A 20,891-nucleotide genomic window follows, 5' to 3' on the forward strand; every position below is an offset into this window, starting at 1 on the left:
TCTTTAGCTCAAACCCTACAATAATATTCCTTATTATTTAATACTTTCACACCATATCACCTAAGCCTCTAGTCTATTTCTTTTTTCCCCTACTTTAATACAATAATCTTTCTCTATAACTTTGTTCCAATTTCAAATCATAACTATTTTTATATTTTTAATATTTGTTTTGGTTGAAATATCGAGATCCCTTATTCAAAACACTCCAAATTATTATAAAAATTAGATAAACTTCTTAATGATCCTTCTTTATCAAATGACTTTGTTCGTTCTCTTTTTTTTCTCAAAATCGTATAGAAAAATACGTTCAAATCAATAACTTTATGTGATAATATTTAAAAAAAATAATAATCAAAATTAATTATTTTTCAAAAAATATATATATATATATATATATATATATATATATATATATATATATATATATATATATATTACAATAGGTTTATATTTAGATCGGACTCATTATCAATCTATAGTTTTCATTATTTCATTAAAGGTTTAATGTCTCAATAAGTCCCTATTTTCACCCAGAATTTGAAATAGGTCCCTTTCTTATTTGGCATCTTAATTGAGTCCTTATGTTTGTAAAATTGAATCAAATCGGACCTTTCCGTCAAATTGAAATGACGCCGTCATTATTTTCACCTAGAAATAAAGCATATTCTTCTTAACGGCGTCATTTCAATTTGACGGAAAAGTCCTATTTGATTCAATTTTATAAAAATAAGGACTCAATTGAGATGCCAAAAGAAAAGGGACCTATTTCAAATTCTCAGTGAAAATAGAGACCTATTGAGACATTAAACCTTCATTAAATACCAAACATGTTATTTATATCTTAACTGATGTTAAGTGTTTGCTTGCGTGACTACCAATATTAAATCTTTTATGTTTATTGTATACTTGATATTTTTCTATATTTTCAATTATTTATGTACTGTTAATTTTTTCATTAATGTAATGACATGTTGTTATTATCTTGTTCGTTATTTTATATTCTTGTTTCCATATATTTAAAAAAAATATGATTAGAACTTAAACCTCCACCATAATCCTTGATTAGAACTTAAATCACGTTTGAGATTTTATTAACTAGTAAAAGTTGTTGACTGAGGTTTTAATTTGTTTGTTGCTTTCACGAAGGAGCTTTAATTACCAGTGTTGGAGAGATATGAAGCTGTATTAATGACGAATTGTTAATTATCAATTAATTAATTAATTAATCACTGAAATGTTGACCCATCTATCATTTTCGCTTCTCTCATATCATCAATCATGAGCTTAAACCTCCCTTGAATTAATCAGCTTTCATAATTTGCAATGTAAAACGTCATTTTCTTTCTTCCAAACCAACCACGATGACGAAAGAGCTTCTGCAGCTTCCTCTGCGGCAGCTCCAACGACGGTGTCGTTTTGAACTTCCTTTGCCAATGTTGAACTTCGCATTCTCAGATTCGTCTCTTCCCTCTACCTTTTGAATCTCTTCTATCGCCTCTCTCAACTTCTCCTCATCCCGTTTCAGGTGCACTTTGTCTTTTCTTTTTCTTCTGTTCCTTTTATTTTTGTATCAAATGTTTCATTTCGTTTTCTCTGTTTTTTTTTCGTATTTTTTTTTTGGATTTCTCTCCATTTTCCGCGTTTGCGTTTTCGGCGCTTACTTCTGTATTGCTATTTCTGGAGTCCGCTTCCAGAAATTCTTGGTCTGTAACCGCTTTTCACTGCGGAGTTCGTGAATGTAATTTTGTATACAAAATAATAATAATAATAAAAAAATTAATTTAAGAGTGAAAAGAGGTTCATCGTTCTCTTAGTCCTTCTACAATTTCTGTTTCTCTAGGTTTGTGGCTATGAATTACTACGTGGTTAACCTTCATAAGTAAGTTAAAGTAATAGGTACTTATTTGATGGTATTGTGTACAGTATTACAATGTTGTATCCTTATTGCATGTACAATGAGAAAGGGAGAAAGTTTTGCCTTCAATCTTATGTGCTTTTTAAGGAACTTCCTCTGGCATTTTGGTTAAATTCCTTCCGGAGTATCGCTAGATTTCAGTGATGGACTTTGAAATTTGATTTGTGGTTTTGCATTACTGTTAGCCCTTTTTTCTTTTTAATTTTTTTTAAGGAATCGGATTTGCTTGTATCTAGGAGAGGGAAATCTGTTGCTAACTGATAACATGGAGCAGTACGAAGTGCTTGAGCAAATTGGAAAAGGCGCTTTTGGTTCTGCTCTTCTTGTGAAGCATAAGCATGAGAAGAAAAAGTGAGAATTGAACTTATGTTATCTTCATTTTTCCCTTTAAGCGTCTATATCTATTTATTTGTGCATTTCAAGTTTGTCTTTTCAATTATGTAGATATGTGCTGAAGAAGATTCGCCTTGCCCGCCAAACTGAGCGCTCTCGTAGGTCTGCTCACCTGGAGGTTTGTTCTTAAATTGAATTTCGAAAAATGAACTAACTTAACATCATGTGCTGTTTTCTGTAATCTCGCATTCTGTGCCTGTGTTCTACTACATCGTTCTTGCCTTCCTGATGTGATTTTTTTAGGGTGTCTGCTCCGGCGAATTTCATTTTCTATCAGGTTGAAAGAAATTTCAAACATTTATATGAATTTGGCTGTAGACTTAACAACCTATTATCTTCAAACATTTGATGTGACTATGAGTCAGTATATTATTGTGAATAGGATTCAGTATATTATTAATTTTTTTTTTCTTCTTTTGCTCTGTTTAGATGGATCTCCTCTCCAAATTAAGAAACCCATTTATTGTGGAGTATAAAGATTCATGGGTAGAAAAGGTATGTGGTTCTTGAATTGTACTTCTCTTCACCTCCTGATTTAATTTCATCATGTTAATATAAGAATGGACGCTGTTAGATGCTTTACCTATCAAGCTTCTATTAGATGATCGGAATTAAGTCTCTCCACATTTGCGTTATAAAATATTTGAAGTAGTTTTATCTCGTGGACTTGGTCTTATGCTGACAATAATATACTATTTCATTTGCCTTGATAATATATTGGTGTCACCATTGACGGGTTAGTTTGCATCTTCAAAGAAATACGGTAATGTTGGCTAAAATTCTAGGTTACATAGCTATCTTATAGTTAAGATTTAAGTTTATTCTCTTGTTTGGATAATCACTTCAGCTATTTTCTTTTATTATCACTGTTTATCTTTATTGTTAATTGTTCATGGATGACTTAGTAATCTAACTTCCTTCCAGGGTTGCTATGTATGCATTATTATAGGTTATTGTGAGGGTGGAGACATGTAAGTTTCTTTTCTCATTTTTACTAGCTTACAAGTTATGGTTATGTTTTCTTTCCCTTGGTTATTATTTAATACATTGGGTTGTTAATATTGTTTTAATTATACTATTGATGAAACATAGGGCGGAAGCTATAAAGAAAGCTGGTGGTGTTATGTTCCCTGAGGAGGTTATGTCTGATTTTTTCTTTTATTGTGAAAATTATTAATTTTTATCTGTCTTTTCCTTTAGACATGAATATTCATGTTTGAATGAACAAGATAATATTTATATTTGAACAATTAGAACCTAAAACAGTCTTCTATTTGCAGAAACTATGTAAGTGGCTTGTTCAACTTCTTATGGCGCTTGATTACTTGCATGCGAACCATATTCTTCATCGTGATGTCAAGGTTAGTTAAACAACCTCTTTGCTTAGTGAGAATATTCCAGTTTCCATCTAAATTCCTTTAAGGAATATATTAATGAGAATGATGTATTTCTATCAGTGTTCAAATATATTCTTGACAAAAGATCATGACATACGCCTTGGTAAGTTATTCTATTGTTCCTTTAAATAAAGCATAATTGCGTAGATGTGTTAAAGTTTGCTTACAAGTGGTCAATGATGAATCAGGTGATTTTGGACTTGCCAAAATGTTGACTTCCGATGATCTAACTTCCTCTGTAAGAAATATTTAATCTAAGAACGAGTTAGCCTTCCTGATTGCAACTTTTGTATGGTTATTATAAATAATGACTTGTGATTTAGGTTGTCGGAACTCCTAGCTATATGTGTCCTGAACTCCTTGCTGATATACCTTATGGCTCTAAATCAGATATTTGGTCCCTTGGTAAGTACTCATTTGATAAGTTTTTTTATTATCTAGTTCATTGTGTATTCATGATCTCGGAATTCGGTTATTCAGGATGTTGTATATATGAAATGACCTCGCTTAAGCCTGCATTCAAAGCATTTGTAAGTTTTCTTCTATAATCACAAGTTTTTTTTTTTTCCTTTTTTCTTTATATACATTGTCTTTGAACATATTTAATACTTTATATTTTTTCGTGTCACCTGACCAATTTTCTGTTTGTTATAATAAGATGCCAATGTCTGGATAGCAATTTAATTCATATTGAATTGAATTTGAATCCCCTAAAGTGAGGCATGCACCCTAAAATATAGGAAAAATTGTGGAGTTATAACCGATGACTTAAATAAACAATTAGTTTTGTTATGCATGTGCATGTATACATACACATTATAACTATTGAGTTGTTAAAATGTACTCTATTAATTTTTCGGTCAACGGTTATACCTCTGCATTTTATTCTCTAAAATATGCTCTCCTCTTTAGGCAGCCAAATCCTGTTATGTTACCTAGTTTCAACATGCTTTTATGTTCTATGGATTGGCTAATACATTCAAATCCGAATAATTCACCTAGTTTGAACTTGTCTCTTTGTATTTTATCATGACTTTCTTAATTGATTATCAGTTGCATGGCTATCCATAATTATATATTTTTGGCAAACATTGCTCTTTTTTAAAAATATATATATAATTGTCTTTCATTTGTTTCAAACAGGATATACAGTCCCTGATTAACAAAATTAACAAGTCCATAGTGGCTCCATTGCCAACAAAATATTCTGGTGCATTGTAAGTCTTCGTTCTTTTGTCATTTAGTTGCTATGGCTTATACTTTTAGTTATTAAATTTCTCTGCCATGTCTTAAGGCTGTTAAATGTGGAACTTTTGTTGACCTAATGCCTAAAATTGTCGTAACTAACAGCTTTAGGCAAGGAAAAGCTCACCGAAAGTGAGGTTTCTTGTAAATTTATTGCAATCAATCAGTTATATTATGAACTGTACGATTGTTCTAACAAATATTTTATTTCACTTTTGGCAGTCGTGGTCTTGTCAAAAGCATGCTGCGGAAAAATCCAGAGCTTAGACCTAGTGTACGTATAAGAGTTCTCCTCTGACAATGGAATAATTCTATGCAATTTACTGGTGCAGCTTTAGTGCCTTGTATAATTTTTGGAGATAGGTTTGGGCTGATGATGGCTTCCACATTCAAACTTTAATTATAATTTTCTTTTATATAATAACTAGAATATTACCTATTCTCCATTCATGTTAACATATCTTGCATTGTGCAAAAGAATAATTTTTTGTTTCTTTATTAAATCAATAATAAACTTATCACTTACATGTGCAGATAGGTATCTTGATGAGTAAGGAAGCGCTTAAACGTTTGTAAAATTTTAAATATGTCTGCAGAATCTAAACTTCGTAGTATGTGATTCTACATTATTAGAATCAGATTTAATTTGTTTGGATAGATTTAGTGAGTAAATTGTGAAAATACTTGTCTGGTGTTCAGTGCATTCAACTTGAAAGGTCAAATGGTCATAGACTTGGTCATATTGATCTAAAACCAGTAAAGAATATTTATTATTTTGTATCTTAAAAGTATTTTAGTTAAAATTACGTTTTTATCAACATAAAGGGTCACAAATGACGTATTGATGTTGTTATTTAGTCTCAAACGAGGTCAACACAGATACGGTTGTTACTAGTTTTTATTTAAATTTGATTTGCTAACTTGGTTTTTCCTATTATTAAAAAAAAAACTAGTTTTTCTATATTGTATTAGTTTACTTATTATAAAATTGTAAAAATATATACTTAACTATGCTTTGACTAGAGGAGACTAGTGAATTGTGAATCAGGTAGCACCTTTCTTGCTTATTTTCCTTCATGTACTTTTGGATACAGGCTGCAGAGCTACTCGGGAACCAACATCTTCAACCTTATGTTCTTAAGGTCCATCTCAAAATCAATAGCCCAAGGCGAAGTACTTTGCCAGGTCTTTGGCAAGAATCCAACTACGTGAAGAAAGCAAGATTTTTGAAGTCAGAAGATGATCGTGTTTCTGTCTCTGGATATAAGTGGCATTCTATTAGCAATGATAGGACTTTAAATCCCAATGTATCAGGAGCAGAGGTAGATTCTCTATGCTCTACGCTAGAAATAGACTGTACTCCTGATAATATAAATCAAAGATTTGCTAAACTTTCTATTGGAGACAACCACGATTTGAAGTCACGGCATAATTCAGTTGTTTCAAGAACTTCTAGCAATGCCAGGACTCCTACGCTAACTGCATCAAAAGCTTCTGCCACCCCCAAGAAATCAATGCTATCCTCAAAGAATCATAAGACGGTAAGGCAAGCCAGAGTCAATCTATTTTTAATGTTTGCCTTATGGTAGATCATGAACAAATTTAAGCATGTGATCTCTTTTGAGTGGGTTGTTTTACAAGGAACTACTCCTGCATGTGTAATGGTATTATTCAATTTAGAATTTCTTTTTCCTGACTTTCTGAAGTCCATGGTTGTAGCTTCCTGTTTCACACAACATGAAACAACCTGTCCATACAACTCGCAGAGCATCATTGCCGTTCCCACGAAGTTGTGCCATTCAGCTGCCTCCTTGCAGGTCCAGTACTGGTTTACTTTGCCATGTAACTTCACCCAATATTTCAGTCAATTCTCCCCGGATTGATAGGATAGCAGAATTCCCATTAGCATCATATGAAGACCAATTGTTTCCCATCAATAGATCTTCACCAAACTCGGCACAGGGTTCCTCAGGTTCCCCTCCTTGTGGCAATGATTCAACATTGGTAGACAAATGCACAATCAAGGTATGTGACACATCCTATGTTACGCCAGGATGTACGTATGCTTGGCAGGGAATCAAGCGCAGCGTGCTCAAGAAAAACAATGAGGATAAAAGTGGCTCATCTGATCAAAATGCAACAGCTGGAGCATCAAGCCACAACTCTTCAGACTTGCACTGCCGGCAGTTTGATACATCATCATTCCAACAAAGGGCGGAGGCATTAGAAGGTCTGCTTGAATTTAGTGCAAGATTACTGCAGCAGGAAAGGTATGGAGAACTCGGAGTTTTATTAAAACCGTTTGGGCCAGGGAAAGCTTCCCCAAGAGAAACTGCTATTTGGTTGAGCAAGAGTTTCAAAGAGAACACTTTCAGCAGAGAACAATCGACTTAAACTGCTGTAATATCCCATAGTCATGTTTGTAGAGTTCTGTGTTTCTTTCACACATTTAGATAGCAATTTTTTTATAGGTAACAACGTTTTTTCATTTACCCACTTTCATTTTCACTTATTGCAATGATGTAACTCACTTTCAATCTGATGAATGAAAAAGACTATAGATCTTTTCACAAATTGGTAACATCGATCCGAGTAATTACCTAAAATGATAAAAATATCTAGAAACATTTTCTAAACTTTTATTCCACTTCCTATTTGTTTTTGACAGCCCATAAAATAATTGTTCGTATGTAATTGATAGCAAAAATTAGGGATAAAGTGCACTTGTTATATCTACGTTTTCCCTTTCATAAATGGTTTTGTTATTGTACTGGCATCCTACCACATACCACGCTTTTCTTGCGAAGTACAGGTAGATGGGTAATGAAATTGTGTTGCCCAAACTATAACACATTTTATAGTATTGTCACAAAACAGGAGAATTCAATAATAGGAATCAGTAGTGACCGAGCTGCTGCCAAAGGAATCGCGCTTCCTGTCCCCATGAAGATTGATAGACCAAAGATCCAGGCTTCCATGATCGAAACGTAATGAGTTTGAGAACAGATTTTGTCTTGGACCATTCAATGGGGATTCCACAGACTTCCCTTTGTTCCTCATTCCCCTTTTGGGTCGTTGTCTCGGTTCACTCTGCGACCTTGCTTTAGCCCTGGAAGATTCTGTCTTGTTCATGTAATTTGGTGACAGTGATTGGCGGTGAGGCACTAAGTGACGCTGAGAAGTCGATAAGGCGGCCATTGCCGTTGTGTTAAATTCAGACATGACCCGGAAGTTTTCTGGGCTGTTGGGCTCTACGATTTGAGTATTCTTGTATTGATGTTTTCGTTTGGAAACAACTGGCACATGCTTGGAATAGACTGTCATGAAATCACGTTCTCTGGCCGCCTTAACATATGAACCATCTAGAGGGCCACTTCTGCTTCTCAAAGCCTCCAACATTTCTTCCACACTCATATCCTTTGAATCCTACAAAATAATGTCATGTTATTGGTATTATCTAGAATGCAGCATAACAGAACAGGTAACTGAGTATTAGCCAGAAGCATCATTACGATGAATTTTCAAAAGGATCTAGTTTCAAATCGAATACAAGAGTTGTATTTCTGGAATATGATGTCAAACTTCAGATGATAAAATTGAGGTCCATTGCAGAGTCTGAATCTTACTTTATTTTCTTCTGTTACTAGGTCTCTGAAGTGTGCAACTTCTCTATGTTGTGGAGGCTGTTTTCCAAGGAGGTTTACGTCCTCTGCCATTTGAATTCTGTGAATTCGCGCTCTAACTTGTATGGCCATCAGCGCATGCATGCCACGCAGGGTAGCAGTTGTTTGTTTCCTCACAAGGTGACCCCTCACTAGTGCTTGTAACTTTACTAATCCCCTTAAAGCATGCAATGCTCTCCTTGCCTGAAAATTTCCTCGAAGATGTAAGAAAAACTAAACAAATAGTAAGGATATAACATTCTCATTATCAAAGGAGAAGCCCAGCTAGATGTGGCCATAAAATTTTTTACAAGAAATTCATACCAAATATGAGCGAAAACCAGCCTGAATCTTTGTAGCAGCTTTGTTTTTATCTTTGTAAGTTCTTGGCAGTGGTGTTGGAAGACGCCTTGAAGCCTTTGTTTCCAACAAGGCTTGTATTTGCAGTTTTGCAGACTCACCAGAGTCAAAAGACCTGGAAAATTTATGCCCTACTATCTTGCTTGTTATTCTTCCACCTGTTAGTTTTCCAAAGCTCCATCTGCGCTTCACTTTGGGACTCACGATCAGACTCCCCGTGTTAGAACTCTTAATATCCTCAGAGCATAATGCATCGATCTTCTTGATTTTCTCATCCTTTTTCCCCAGAAGGAAGTTTCTGATCCATTTGCTGGCTTTTCCCATTTCTTGTTTTCTGTTCCTCACCTTCCAAAACACCAGTTAACAGACCTGCCAAATGAACAAGCGACAGAGCTTCCTATTGCCTGAAACACCACATAATTAGTACATACACATAAGGGGTAATCTTGTTAAACATCGATCCATTATATATATACACTGCATTTTTCAACTGTACTAATTGCTCACTGTAACTCTTTCTGGGTGTTTGTGCTGCTATTTAACTATATATTGCGGCCTTTGGCCTGCAAAGCTTTCTCTGTTAAAGCCACTTGGCACTTGCCACACTCGTGGACCATTCCACTTCAACATTGCCTCAGCTTGATCGTCAAGAGCTGTAAATTTTTCTGACTTCAGTAATATTTAGGGATTCATGCTGTAAAAATCAAAGGGTTTTCTCTCTTTTTTTATTCCAATAATCAATGACAGTGTCTCTCTACAGAAGTAAGAAGGTAGAAAAGTCACTGTTTTATAACATTTTAAAGCTTCTTTGAGGCTTAATCCGGGATTCAAGGGCCATGAATGACTTGCACGCAAGTGTCATGGATGCAAATATCTTTTAGAAAATCAATTAATATGATGGTAATTCTTTATTTTATCAATCTCTATTCAAGGCTGAACAATTTGGAATGCCATATATCTATCCATTGATATATATATATATATGATTGTTTCGCTCAAATCTATTGTAATCTTAATTAGAGCATTCCATCTGAGTTTTTTTATTTTATTTATATATATATATATATATATATATATATATAATCATGCAAATTCAAAATCTATTTCTGACAAAAAAGAGAGAAGAAAAACTGTTATCCCAATGCCCATTTTATTAAAGGTGTGATTATGTCACCAAATTGTTACAATCCTATTATTGAGGTTTATACTATTAATGATCAAGTGCTGGAAAATAAACAAAGTGATAAACCATTGTCTCTAAATGTTGACTGCAACTCAACATCAGGAGTTAGCGTCGAAGATAAAAAAAAATCAACATAATTTACTTGATTATATGTGTTGACTTGGAATTTGTCTCTATGCTGTTGTATTCTTTTGGGTTGGGTTCTGATATAGTCAATAATATGCAGCGTTAGCTACTGCATAGTTAAGAAATTTTTTATGGCCTTTCACTTCAACCCACTATAAGAAATAGACTTAATATTTATTATTTAGTAATTAGTATGCTATTTTATTTTTATCGTTTCTCTGCATCATTTGTCGATCTAAAATGCATATCAATAATAACAGATAATACATAAATTACATAAATCATGTTTTTTTTATATATATATTTCCTATATTTCTCATCAGTTCAGCATTCAACATGTGAATGCCCTTTTCAATAATACACCCTTGATTTAAGAGTTAAGATGAAAGAGAATTTAAATATACTTTTTTTATAATTTTCTGAAATATTTTTTAAGAACAAAACACAATACTAAAATAGAGTCTTGTGCTTAATTTTCATTATGATATTGCTTGAAGATTGTGATGAATTTCCGTCTTATAATCACATCGAAGTTTTTTTTTTCAAATTAATAAAATCTCACTTAATACCAAAATATTATTTACAATGTCTTGAAGTTTTCTTGTAGGAAAAATTACATTTAATATTATGTTCTCTTACAACAACTTTAGGTCCAATATGGGCCGAATAGGCCATCAAGTTACCTTGGGTGCAGCAAAGCCCAAACATGGAATAAACTAAGAAATATTAGGTTCATCTCCATTTCATTCCTATCAGATCTGGTAATGGTAAGTATTTAGACTGGTAATATTTTGCAAATAAAATTCCACTTAATTACTTAAAATGATAAGATTTTATTTATTTAAAAATTTATTATTCGTTATTATATTATTAAAATGTGTTCTAGATTAAGTGCCTTTTGCTTTAGTTAAACTAATATTTTCCAGTATTTATAGAATGTCATCTGATTTTGATATCTAATTATTATTTTCCTCTCAACAAAAGGTGGCTGTAGTTTAGTGGTGAGAATTCCACGTTGTGGCCGTGGAGACCTGGGCTCGAATCCCAGCAGCCACACATTTGTAATCTTTTTCTGAAACTTCTAACAATTTTGTTTTAGTGAAGACTCCAATTTTTCTTCATGCCCAATGAATTTCTTACTTCTGCCTTTTGGATTTCCGAACCAAATATTATTTTCAAACTATCCACCGTAATGCAAAAACTATCAACCAAATCAACGAAGTCCTTCTAATAACAAAATATCAATGTTTCAAATGCACAAGTTAAATTGAATCATTTGCGGATAATCAATAGAGATAGGAGCAATCAAATGTAGGCTATTATTGTTATTAATATTTCTCGAAAACCAAAACAATACACCAAAAAAAAAATTACGAATCGGCGAAGCGTATCTCTCACTTGGTCTTGACTTCAACGCCAGATTTGCCGGCAATGATGACAGAGGTGGCCATGTTTAAGAACAGTCCATGCTCGACGACGCCTTCCAGAGCGGAGATTTCAGCGCCAGCAGCGAGGGAATCCCGAATTGGAGTCTTGAAATACAAATCAACGATGTAATTGGAGTTATCAGTGACGTAGGGTTTACCAGATTCATCCAATCTCAATTTAGCGTCGCATCCTTCTTCCTTGAACAGTTGCTGGAGGCGATCCAGATTGTACTTCCAGCAGAACTGAACCACCTCCACCGGCATGGCAAGGCCGCTGCCACCGAGGCCGTCGACGAGCTTCGTGTCGTCGACGACGACGATGAACTTGTCGGAGGCGGCCTCCACCATCTTCTCGCGGAGGAGGGCGCCGCCGCGGCCTTTGACGAGATTGAGGTCGGGATCGACCTCGTCGGCGCCGTCGATGGCGAGATCGAGGCGGGGATTGTCGTCGAGGACGGAGAGGGGGATGCCTAGGGAGCGGGCTTGCTCCTCTGTGCGCTTGGAGGTGGGGATGCCGACGATGTTGGTGAGTTCACCGGAGGCGAGGAGCTCGCCGAGCTTGGCGACGACGAAGGCTGCGGTGGATCCGGTGCCGAGGCCGAGGACCATGCCGCTCTTGACGGCCTCGACGGCCTTGTCTGCAGCGAGTCTCTTGAGGTCGTCCTGGGTGAGGGTGATGGCGCGGACGGCGGGGAAGCAGTGAGGACGGGTGCGCAGTTTAACAGAGGTGGGAGTGCGCAGGATAAGGCGCGTGGAGGCGGTGTGGTGCACGGAGGAGAGAGAAGGGGGTGAGGAGAGGGATAAGGAGGCCATTGAAGAAGTGAAGAAGATGAGAAAAGTGGGCCTTGTTTGGGAGAAGATTAGCCACAGTGAGTGACACACCACACTACACCCAGGTTTGTTTCTTTGGCCCTTTTTTTCTCACTTTATTATGTCTTTTGGTTTCTCCTTTGCCTTGCCTTTCATTGCTTTCAACAACACAAAAAGTTGGATCGAATGGATATTCCCTTTCCAACCTCCCCCATTCGTTCACCTACCAATTTCACCATTTCTCCCCTTATCCTTAAAAGAAAAACACATTTCATTTTAATAAAAACAAACACCTCCAATAATGCTTATCGTATTAAATAAATAATATATCTGCCTATATTTATACCATTCTTTTATTATAAATTATCATGTACACGAAGTTTGCTAATTTAGTATTTCTTTAAAAAATTATATTAATTGGCCACGTAAAAACCTTGTAGGCACAAACACTACTCCCTGCTTTCCTTTCGAAAACGGATTTACTTAAGGCAAATTAAATTTAGTTTTGTTTAATCTGACATCTTATGTGGGTATGTTATGCAAGTTTAGCATAATTACACAAAATCTTCTTATTGGATAGAAGCGTGAGGTCTTTGAGAATTGTTCTCGGATGAATAATTCTTAATTTGATCAGAATATTTGTCCCACAAATAGAAATGATTCCAGGGAAAATTGCAAGTATTAGATGGTAAAATGTAAACTGAGAAATGTGGTACAAACGAAGAATTAACATAATTCAATCTACGTTCACTTGAATTCATTATTATAACACATTATAATTTACAAGTTTCTCTTGCAATAAACTTTCACTTATATAACTCAAATGTTACAACTTTCAATTAGTAGTTACTAAAGCTACAAGGTCATACTTATAGTACAAATATTGTTATAACCGAAGATATATATGAAGAGTGCTTCTAATTACAATCATTAGACGATTCCATTAGGCTATCCATGACTCAATAGATGTTAAGAGACTAGATGGTTTAGTGAGTGCATCTATTTCAAATTATCACTAGATGGTATAGTACTGATTAAACGGTTTAGAAACCTTAGATTAAGATTTTATTGAGCCAATTCTTACAAGAATGATGAAGGTGTTGACCGATCAAATTTCAAAGTTTTCCTCAATAATTTTGTATTGTGATGATCGTTGTTAAATCTTATACATGTCTCTTGTTGATTGATGAACAAACCATCAAGAATATAACCCCGATGCAAGTCGGTAAGCATTGTGTGTATGGTTCCATTCAAATAGAGATAAGGAATGGTAAGAGATATATGACTCACCTTCCCTTGTTTTATGCTATCGAGAACCATTGGTTTGCCATGACAACAACCTAGTGCAAAATGTTCGGGGCAACGAATAATACCATTGCAGAGCTAATCATCTAAGCAAGGTTGATGTATGGTATCGGGGAAAACATTGACATAAGTAATGTGTGGTTCCAGATTTGCATCCAAGTGAGATAATCTATCACACTTCTCAATATCAGGACACTGCCACTTGGATAGAAGGGTGAAAGTCAATATTAGAGATGCCAAGGACTGAATGGGGTGAAATTTTTCATTTCTTTTCTTTGTAAAGTCATCCAACTGAGGGATTGAGATGACTTTGATCTAATCGTCCCTTTGGAAAAGTACTTGACATTATGTCTCTAGGTGTAAATTTTTGTGTTTTGCTTATCCTTTTGCATAATACCTTTAGTATGTTGTATCTAAGTGTGAGCTTCATTATTTAGTCGGAGTATGGGAATCTTCTTGAACTTAAGATTTTGTGAAGCACAAAAATTGGCAAAGATGCTTTATTTTGTTGATCATGCTTGCTGTTCCATACCTAACAAGCACAGACAAGGACGACTAATTGATGGTTATTGTTGCATGTTGGTAACTTTATTTTGAGTAGTTTCCATGTGTGTTTTTAATGTATTCAATATTGAAAGTTTCCATGTGTGTCTTTAATGTATTCACTATCAAAAGATTCATCTCAATGTTAGAGGGGGGAAAATGATATAGTAGTACAAATTTTGGTAAAAAGCATAAAACAAGTAATTTGAGAAAAGTTTTAGCCGAACTTCACAATGAATTCCGAGTATTCATGTTGAAAGGAAGAATGTAACGTTGCTTATGTGAGAAGAGGTGAATTCTACTTTTATGTTATGTTTGTTTTCAATGACGAAAACATAGATAGCAAAGAAAGTTTGTGGTGAACTTTCCCTTTAATCATGAGATGAAATGCAACAAAAGTTTCAAAAATTAATAAACATTAATCAATTTTCGTAGTCTATAATAATTCACTATCGCAATTCTCACAGTGCATAATTATGCAGTGTATATAATTAAATTAAAATTTATATTTTTTGTAAATTAATTTACTTTAACATATTATTATTTTAAAATTATTTTTTTGTTTATTAAAACTTGAGAATATTTTTTCTCTTAATTTAAAATTTATTTTCATTCTAACTGAATGATTTTTCTATTAATTTATTTAAAATAATTAAAAGTCATTTTTTAAATATATACAAAAATTTATTTTATTATATCAATCATATCTTCTATAAACTTTCTACTTACTTCTCATTCTATATTTCTCAATCCACATAATCTTATTTTTCACTATTTTTCTTTTCATGTCCTTCCTTTTTCCACTTCTTTAAATTTATTCCCTAATTCAGTGCACCTCATTAACGAGCTTTGTGAACTCCTTAAATGGGAACTCCAAGTTATTAACAAAGACATGTAAAAGTAAAAAGTAAAATAAAAAATACTAAATATTGAGTAAGGACTTATAGTATATGAATATATATTTATAAGCTTTTTTTACTTCTCACTATAAAATTAAACCGGAGGAAGTCAGTTGTAAAAAACTCTACTTCCTTATTAACTTTCAATTTTACTACGATAGTTAACTATGTTTTATCATAAACAATTAACAATTGTATTCCATTCTTATCCATATTTTAACACATTTGATTAGTAGAATCGTTTTACTAATTAAAGTAATAGCTACAAAAGTAAGATATATGTATTACAATATTTCTTATTAATTTACATAACCAAGTTTTTCAAATACATATAATTAATTAAAAAAAGAGGAATTCTTTATAAATACAAAGGATAATACATATATACTATATACAATATTATCTTTCAAACTATTTCTCGAAATAGGAATCTCCTTCGACTCTAGTTAATAAAATCTCAATTTAATACACCTTAAGATAAATCGAGTGAAATATTATATCCCTAGAAAGACATTTTGCTTTTATTACATCACATTCATATACATTATATTTCTAGTCTCGTATCATCACATTTATATCTAAGCATTTCCATTCTATTCATCAATACATTACATCTTTTCTTTCAACAATTAATTATCCTTTTAAAACATTCTAAAACATTTCACAATTGTTTTTTTATCCAAAAATCATTAAAACATGTCATTTGAAAAACATTTTTTCACTAAGCAACATCTCTGCTTGCCCAACAAGCAAACATTGGGATAAAATCTAAAAAATTCACCTATCTGGTGTTTCTTGCTCAGCGAATAAAATCATTGCAAACAAATCTCACAAATTTGTCCAACAAGTTTTATCTCATTGAGCGAGTGAAATACTTCTGCTTCTCTAACTTTAATTTAAAACATTGTTGCTAAGGAAAGGATTCCTCACTCAACGATGAGTGGGACCTCCCTTGCATCACTAACTTCGTGAATTATGCTTTTACTCAATAATTGAAACACTCGTCCAATTATGCATAATTTAGAACTCATGACAGATATAAATTTATTCAATTGGTCTCACTAAGTGCTTTTTCCCCTTTCACAAGTCAAAACATATTATACCATTTCAAATTGTACTATTTGAAGCCAATTAAACTAAATTTATATATCTTTAAATCAAATTACTCATCAACGTCAAACAAATATCATTTACTTTACTCACCACCAAAAAATTACATCATCTTCAGCTATCAATAATGAACACAACCACAACATATACATAATTCAAACACTCATAGTCAACACTCATTTTCATTCAACAATCACAACAAAATTTAAATATTTAGCTTCCCTTATCTAGATTGTGAGTCATCAACACAAGACTCCACTACCTCTATTCACATAAACAATTCAAATCGATTATGTGCTTATAACTAATAATCCTAACTTAATAGAGATTTGTCTTTAGTCCTTAAATATTATATCCAAGTCTAAAACACCACACTTACATATATTTCTTAAAAGATAGAAAATAAAGAAAAAATAATACACTAAGAAATTGATCATATAAGATTGTAACACTCAATATCAAGAGTCATATACCTAGATTGTCAAACAACTAAGTAAATTAGTCAAAATCTTATAGATGTAAGATATTATCTTTTTAATGTTTTTAAATGTTTTTTAAGATTGTTCCGCTTTGTAGTTTCCTATTTTTTTTTTATGAAGATTGTAGTAGTTCTTTTTAGTCTATTTTTTAAGTGAATTATATTACTTCCGTGACCTACAGTTGGAGGTGGATCACTATAAACTATAACTTTTGGATTTTTTATTTTATTTTTCGGGCTTTTACAATTTAATATAAAATGTATAAGGTTTAAATAAATATTTTATTATTAATTCTTTTATATCTTGATGAAACTCTATTATTAAATTTTTAGTTTGTAAATTTTATTATTTAATTTCAAAGTTGTACCTATTTTATTTTTTTTCATCAATTAGTTCACAAGTTTTTAATGTGTGATTATGTAATCGATGGTATCTTATCTTTATTAGTAAATGGAATATACGTTTTGTTTTAAATTTTAATATTTAAAAAGAATAATAGTCTACATTTTAAATTTAGAAGAATGAATACATACTTATTAAATCATAGAAAAATAATATCAAGTAACAAATTTTTGTTTATAAATCACAATTTAAAATATATATATATATATATATTGTCATGTTAATTTTTCTGAACTTTTGATTATCATTCTTTAACATGCAAAGGTAAAACTTATACATTTATGATGATTTTCAACCTTTATTTTTCAAATAATTGAATAAATGTTTATATAAATTCATAAAAATTTATCTAGAGATTAAAAGTAAATCGAAATTGTGACGGAATCACGAATTAAAAAAGACGATTTTGAAAATAATATTTTGAAGTCGTATTCTGAAAAACTACAGAAAAATCATAAAATAATGAGATATTATATGCAAAAATTGATTTCTAGAGGTTTGAGAGTGAATTACGCTTAAGGAAGGTATTAGCACCTTATCATGTCTGTCCGAAAACATTACCTTTAATTAAACATGTGAAATTGATGTGGTTTACAAGATATTCGATTGTCCTAAAAATGATACTAAACAAAATATATTTTTAGTTTCTTGGGTCCATAATAACTGACATTTCTCTTAGATTAAAAATAAGAAATCAAAGTTACATGGTTTGGTAAGAAACTATTTGAAAAGTTGGTTAGAAAAATTGTTTGCAAATTTATTTAGAACTGATTATTGATAATTTTAAATTTTTAAAAAGTGAATCTGAGAAAGATTTGCATTACTTCTACGTATTTTCATTGACAATAAAAAAAATCAAGAATCACAAAAGATTATTTGTTTGAAAACATAAATGTTTTTAGTTTTTAAAGATTTTATATTTTTTTTTATTTTTGACATGGTGGAGAGTCTTCTTACCTTCCTTTCGTGCGTTATTTTTAATATTTTGAAAGAAAAAAACCTGAAAAGAGAAAACTTGGTTCTCTTAAACCAAACCAAAATCATAAGACGGTAACCATGAAGGTTGGTCTTCCACCAAATCTCCATTCCCAACCTTCTTATCACACTTTTGTCTTTTTCCTTTCGTGCGTTATCTCCTGACTTTGCCCTGCCAGATCAGCTTGGTCAAACCTTCCACTTTGATGTATGAGCACCTCTATCACGATTGCGTATAGGCATTGTCGTTGTAAGCATCTGCCACAGGTTGTAGCAGGCTGAATGGTCAGATAGTGTTATTGTGGTCGTAAGCATCAGGTTGCAGTTGCAGGATAAATTATCAGATATTGCTTACCTCCACTGAATCCACCTGCAGCCATATTCAGAAAAAGGGTTCTAAAATGCTTACTTCACATGCATTTTTCATTTTCTTTTTTCTTCCTCTCTCTTTTTTTTTTTACTTATAAAAAAAAAAACACTATATATTTTCATTTTAAACACTTGAATAAAAATCACTATTTTTTAATCAATACTTTAACTTTTCATAACTAGTTTCAATTCTCTTGATTTTTAGTAAATATTAAATATATTTTTGAGCCAAGAAATATAACGATCTCTTCCATTAGAACACGCATTGTGTTATAAGTTGTCTTATTTTTATCAATTCGATTTATACCGAAATATTTTTCTAAGTTTGTAACTTTTTTAAAAGGCCGAGTTTCACATTCTTAATCTCTATCTTATTTAATTGATTATTATTTTAATTTGACAATTTTTTTAGTTTTGATTATTATATTATATTATATTTTAGATTTATTATGAATTATATAATTTATCTTTATTATGAAAAAAAAAATTAAATTTATAAAAGATAAATACATTTTAACTTATTTATTGATATTTGTATGAATATATTGATTTATGTGATAATATTCATATAAAATATTTTTATGAGTTGTTTTGAGAGATAAAGCTTCTTTGAAATGTATCAAAATCCTATTTATCATTACATATATTTTAAAATATTATTTTTTGTTATTTCAAGATTATATTATAGGAATTACAAATTATCTTCCTGACTTTTAATAACAAATTTTTTATTCGATATTCAGTTAAAATTCTCAATTAACATCAATCCCTAATTTTTAGGTGTCTAAGATTTTCATGTCTTCTTGACTTTGATTAAAACAAAAATTGGTGAAGCAATGCTTTTTATTATAGATTCAATTTTTCAAAATTTCGTTACAACGAAAATAATAAAGCACAAGATATACAATCACGAAAATAAAATCGTACGAGGAATGATGACCAACACTAACTATTTCTTTTTACACATTAAATTGATAAAACCAATCGTTAAATTAATTCTTTTATTAATTGTATGAAATCTAGTTTTTTTTATAAATTTTAAAAACTATTTACTAATATATTAAATAAACAATGTTAGTTTTAGAAATGAAGTAAATGTCAATTATAAAGTTTATTTGATTTAACTACATTTTTTTTTGTGTTCATGGTTTACTTAAAATGTTATATATATATATATATATATATATATATATATATATATATATATATATATATATATATATATATATATATATATATATATATATATATATATGTATATATATATATATGTTTATTAACTTATATAATTTTTTTTAATTGATACATGTTAGCAGAATATATCAAGTTTTAGTAGAAAAAAAATATTTTAAATATTAAGTTATTTTAAAAATTTTTATTTTTAATTTAAAAAAAAATCAGAAACATTCTCCTAATCTTAACTCACCATTTCACCTAATTTTAATCCATCTTTTTTATTTATCCAATTTTTTCTCTCTCATTTTCATCCTTTCACAATAATTTTTTATTTTAAATTAAAAATAAAAATTATTAAAATAATCTCATGTTTAAAATATATTGTTATTTTATGAATGAAGACTTTTTTGTCACCTAAAATTTAATACACTTTGCTAAATTATATCAATGAAAAAAAAGAGCTTATATATATATATATATATATATATATATATATATATATATATATGAGATAAACCTAATTTTATAATACTTTGATCCTATCATAATTTATTGTGTATTATAAGAGGAATTTTAACAGAATACCTGTAATATATATTTTTTAACTTATTTTCCTGTTATAAATTAAAAAACAATTGTTACAAGTTATAAAATAATTAAAATATCTATCGAATAAAACATAAAAGTTATAAAAAACTGCTTATATTAAATTTTAACCATTAAGATGGGGCTGGGCTTCAGCGTTTTTGAAGATATAATATTTTTCTATCGTATAACTGAAATCAAACATATAATACGAGGATTAACTAATTAATTAAGTTATTCTAAATATATATTTACTCATCATTTAAATTCTTCGTTTTTAATTTAACAATCTCAGTAAAAAAAATAATTTTTAACACACTAATTTTTTTATATTTATTTAATATTATCCTTCTCTATTTTTACTTTTTCATTTCTTAAAAAATAAAACATAATGTAAAAATATGTCACATACCTTTATACATCTCGAAATAAGTCACCTCTTTACAAATTTTTTATACCAATCCCAAAATATATACATATATCCATTTTAACAAATTTTAAAATTTTTTATATTTGAAGTAAGTAAAGAT

The 20,891-nt window shown here is 31.2% G+C and overlaps 3 protein-coding genes and 1 non-coding gene across 6 annotated transcripts; 2 read left to right on the forward strand and 2 right to left on the reverse strand.

Annotated features, from left to right (window-relative positions):
• The first annotated feature begins 1,290 nt into the window (after positions 1–1,290).
• LOC124823293 (serine/threonine-protein kinase Nek2-like) lies at positions 1,291–7,531 on the forward strand. Of its 3 annotated transcripts, none has more exons than XM_088116306.1 (16): positions 1,291–1,525; positions 2,129–2,266; positions 2,360–2,426; positions 2,738–2,803; positions 3,233–3,279; positions 3,401–3,446; positions 3,589–3,669; positions 3,766–3,808; positions 3,894–3,943; positions 4,029–4,110; positions 4,186–4,235; positions 4,849–4,922; positions 5,056–5,082; positions 5,173–5,224; positions 6,045–6,491; positions 6,670–7,531. In XM_088116306.1, exons 2-16 carry the CDS (start codon positions 2,181–2,183, stop codon positions 7,342–7,344), a joined length of 1,893 nt encoding a protein of 630 aa, XP_087972432.1. In that variant the 5' UTR covers positions 1,291–1,525; positions 2,129–2,180; the 3' UTR covers positions 7,345–7,531. The 3 variants fall into 3 exon arrangements, with proteins under 3 accessions (XP_087972432.1, XP_087972431.1, XP_087972433.1); XM_088116305.1 differs by having other exon boundaries at positions 2,152–2,266; XM_088116307.1 differs by lacking the exon at positions 5,056–5,082 and having other exon boundaries at positions 1,292–1,525; positions 2,152–2,266.
• A 35-nt stretch (positions 7,532–7,566) lies between these two features.
• Positions 7,567–9,926, reverse strand: LOC124823281 (protein IQ-DOMAIN 19-like). The gene is made up of 3 exons (XM_047295468.2): positions 8,937–9,926; positions 8,577–8,816; positions 7,567–8,376 (listed from the first exon to the last, which is right to left on the reverse strand). The coding sequence occupies exons 1-3, from the start codon at positions 9,294–9,296 to the stop codon at positions 7,834–7,836; spliced, it is 1,143 nt and encodes a 380-aa protein (XP_047151424.1). The 5' UTR covers positions 9,297–9,926; the 3' UTR covers positions 7,567–7,833.
• A 1,339-nt stretch (positions 9,927–11,265) lies between these two features.
• On the forward strand, positions 11,266–11,337 carry TRNAH-GUG (transfer RNA histidin (anticodon GUG)). The gene has a single exon. It is a non-coding gene; the product is annotated as a tRNA-His (tRNA).
• Positions 11,338–11,577: 240 nt separating this feature from the next.
• On the reverse strand, positions 11,578–14,257 carry EMB3119 (Ribose 5-phosphate isomerase, type A protein). Its single transcript, XM_047295478.2, has one exon. It carries the CDS (start codon positions 12,519–12,521, stop codon positions 11,676–11,678), a length of 846 nt encoding a protein of 281 aa, XP_047151434.1. The 5' UTR covers positions 12,522–14,257; the 3' UTR covers positions 11,578–11,675.
• Between the last annotated feature and the right edge of the window lie 6,634 nt (positions 14,258–20,891).

This window comes from Vigna umbellata, chromosome 5 (genome assembly GCF_029865625.1).
Source record: "Vigna umbellata cultivar VRB3 chromosome 5, Vumbellata_1.0, whole genome shotgun sequence".
NCBI classification, from domain to species: Eukaryota; Viridiplantae; Streptophyta; class Magnoliopsida; order Fabales; family Fabaceae; genus Vigna; species Vigna umbellata.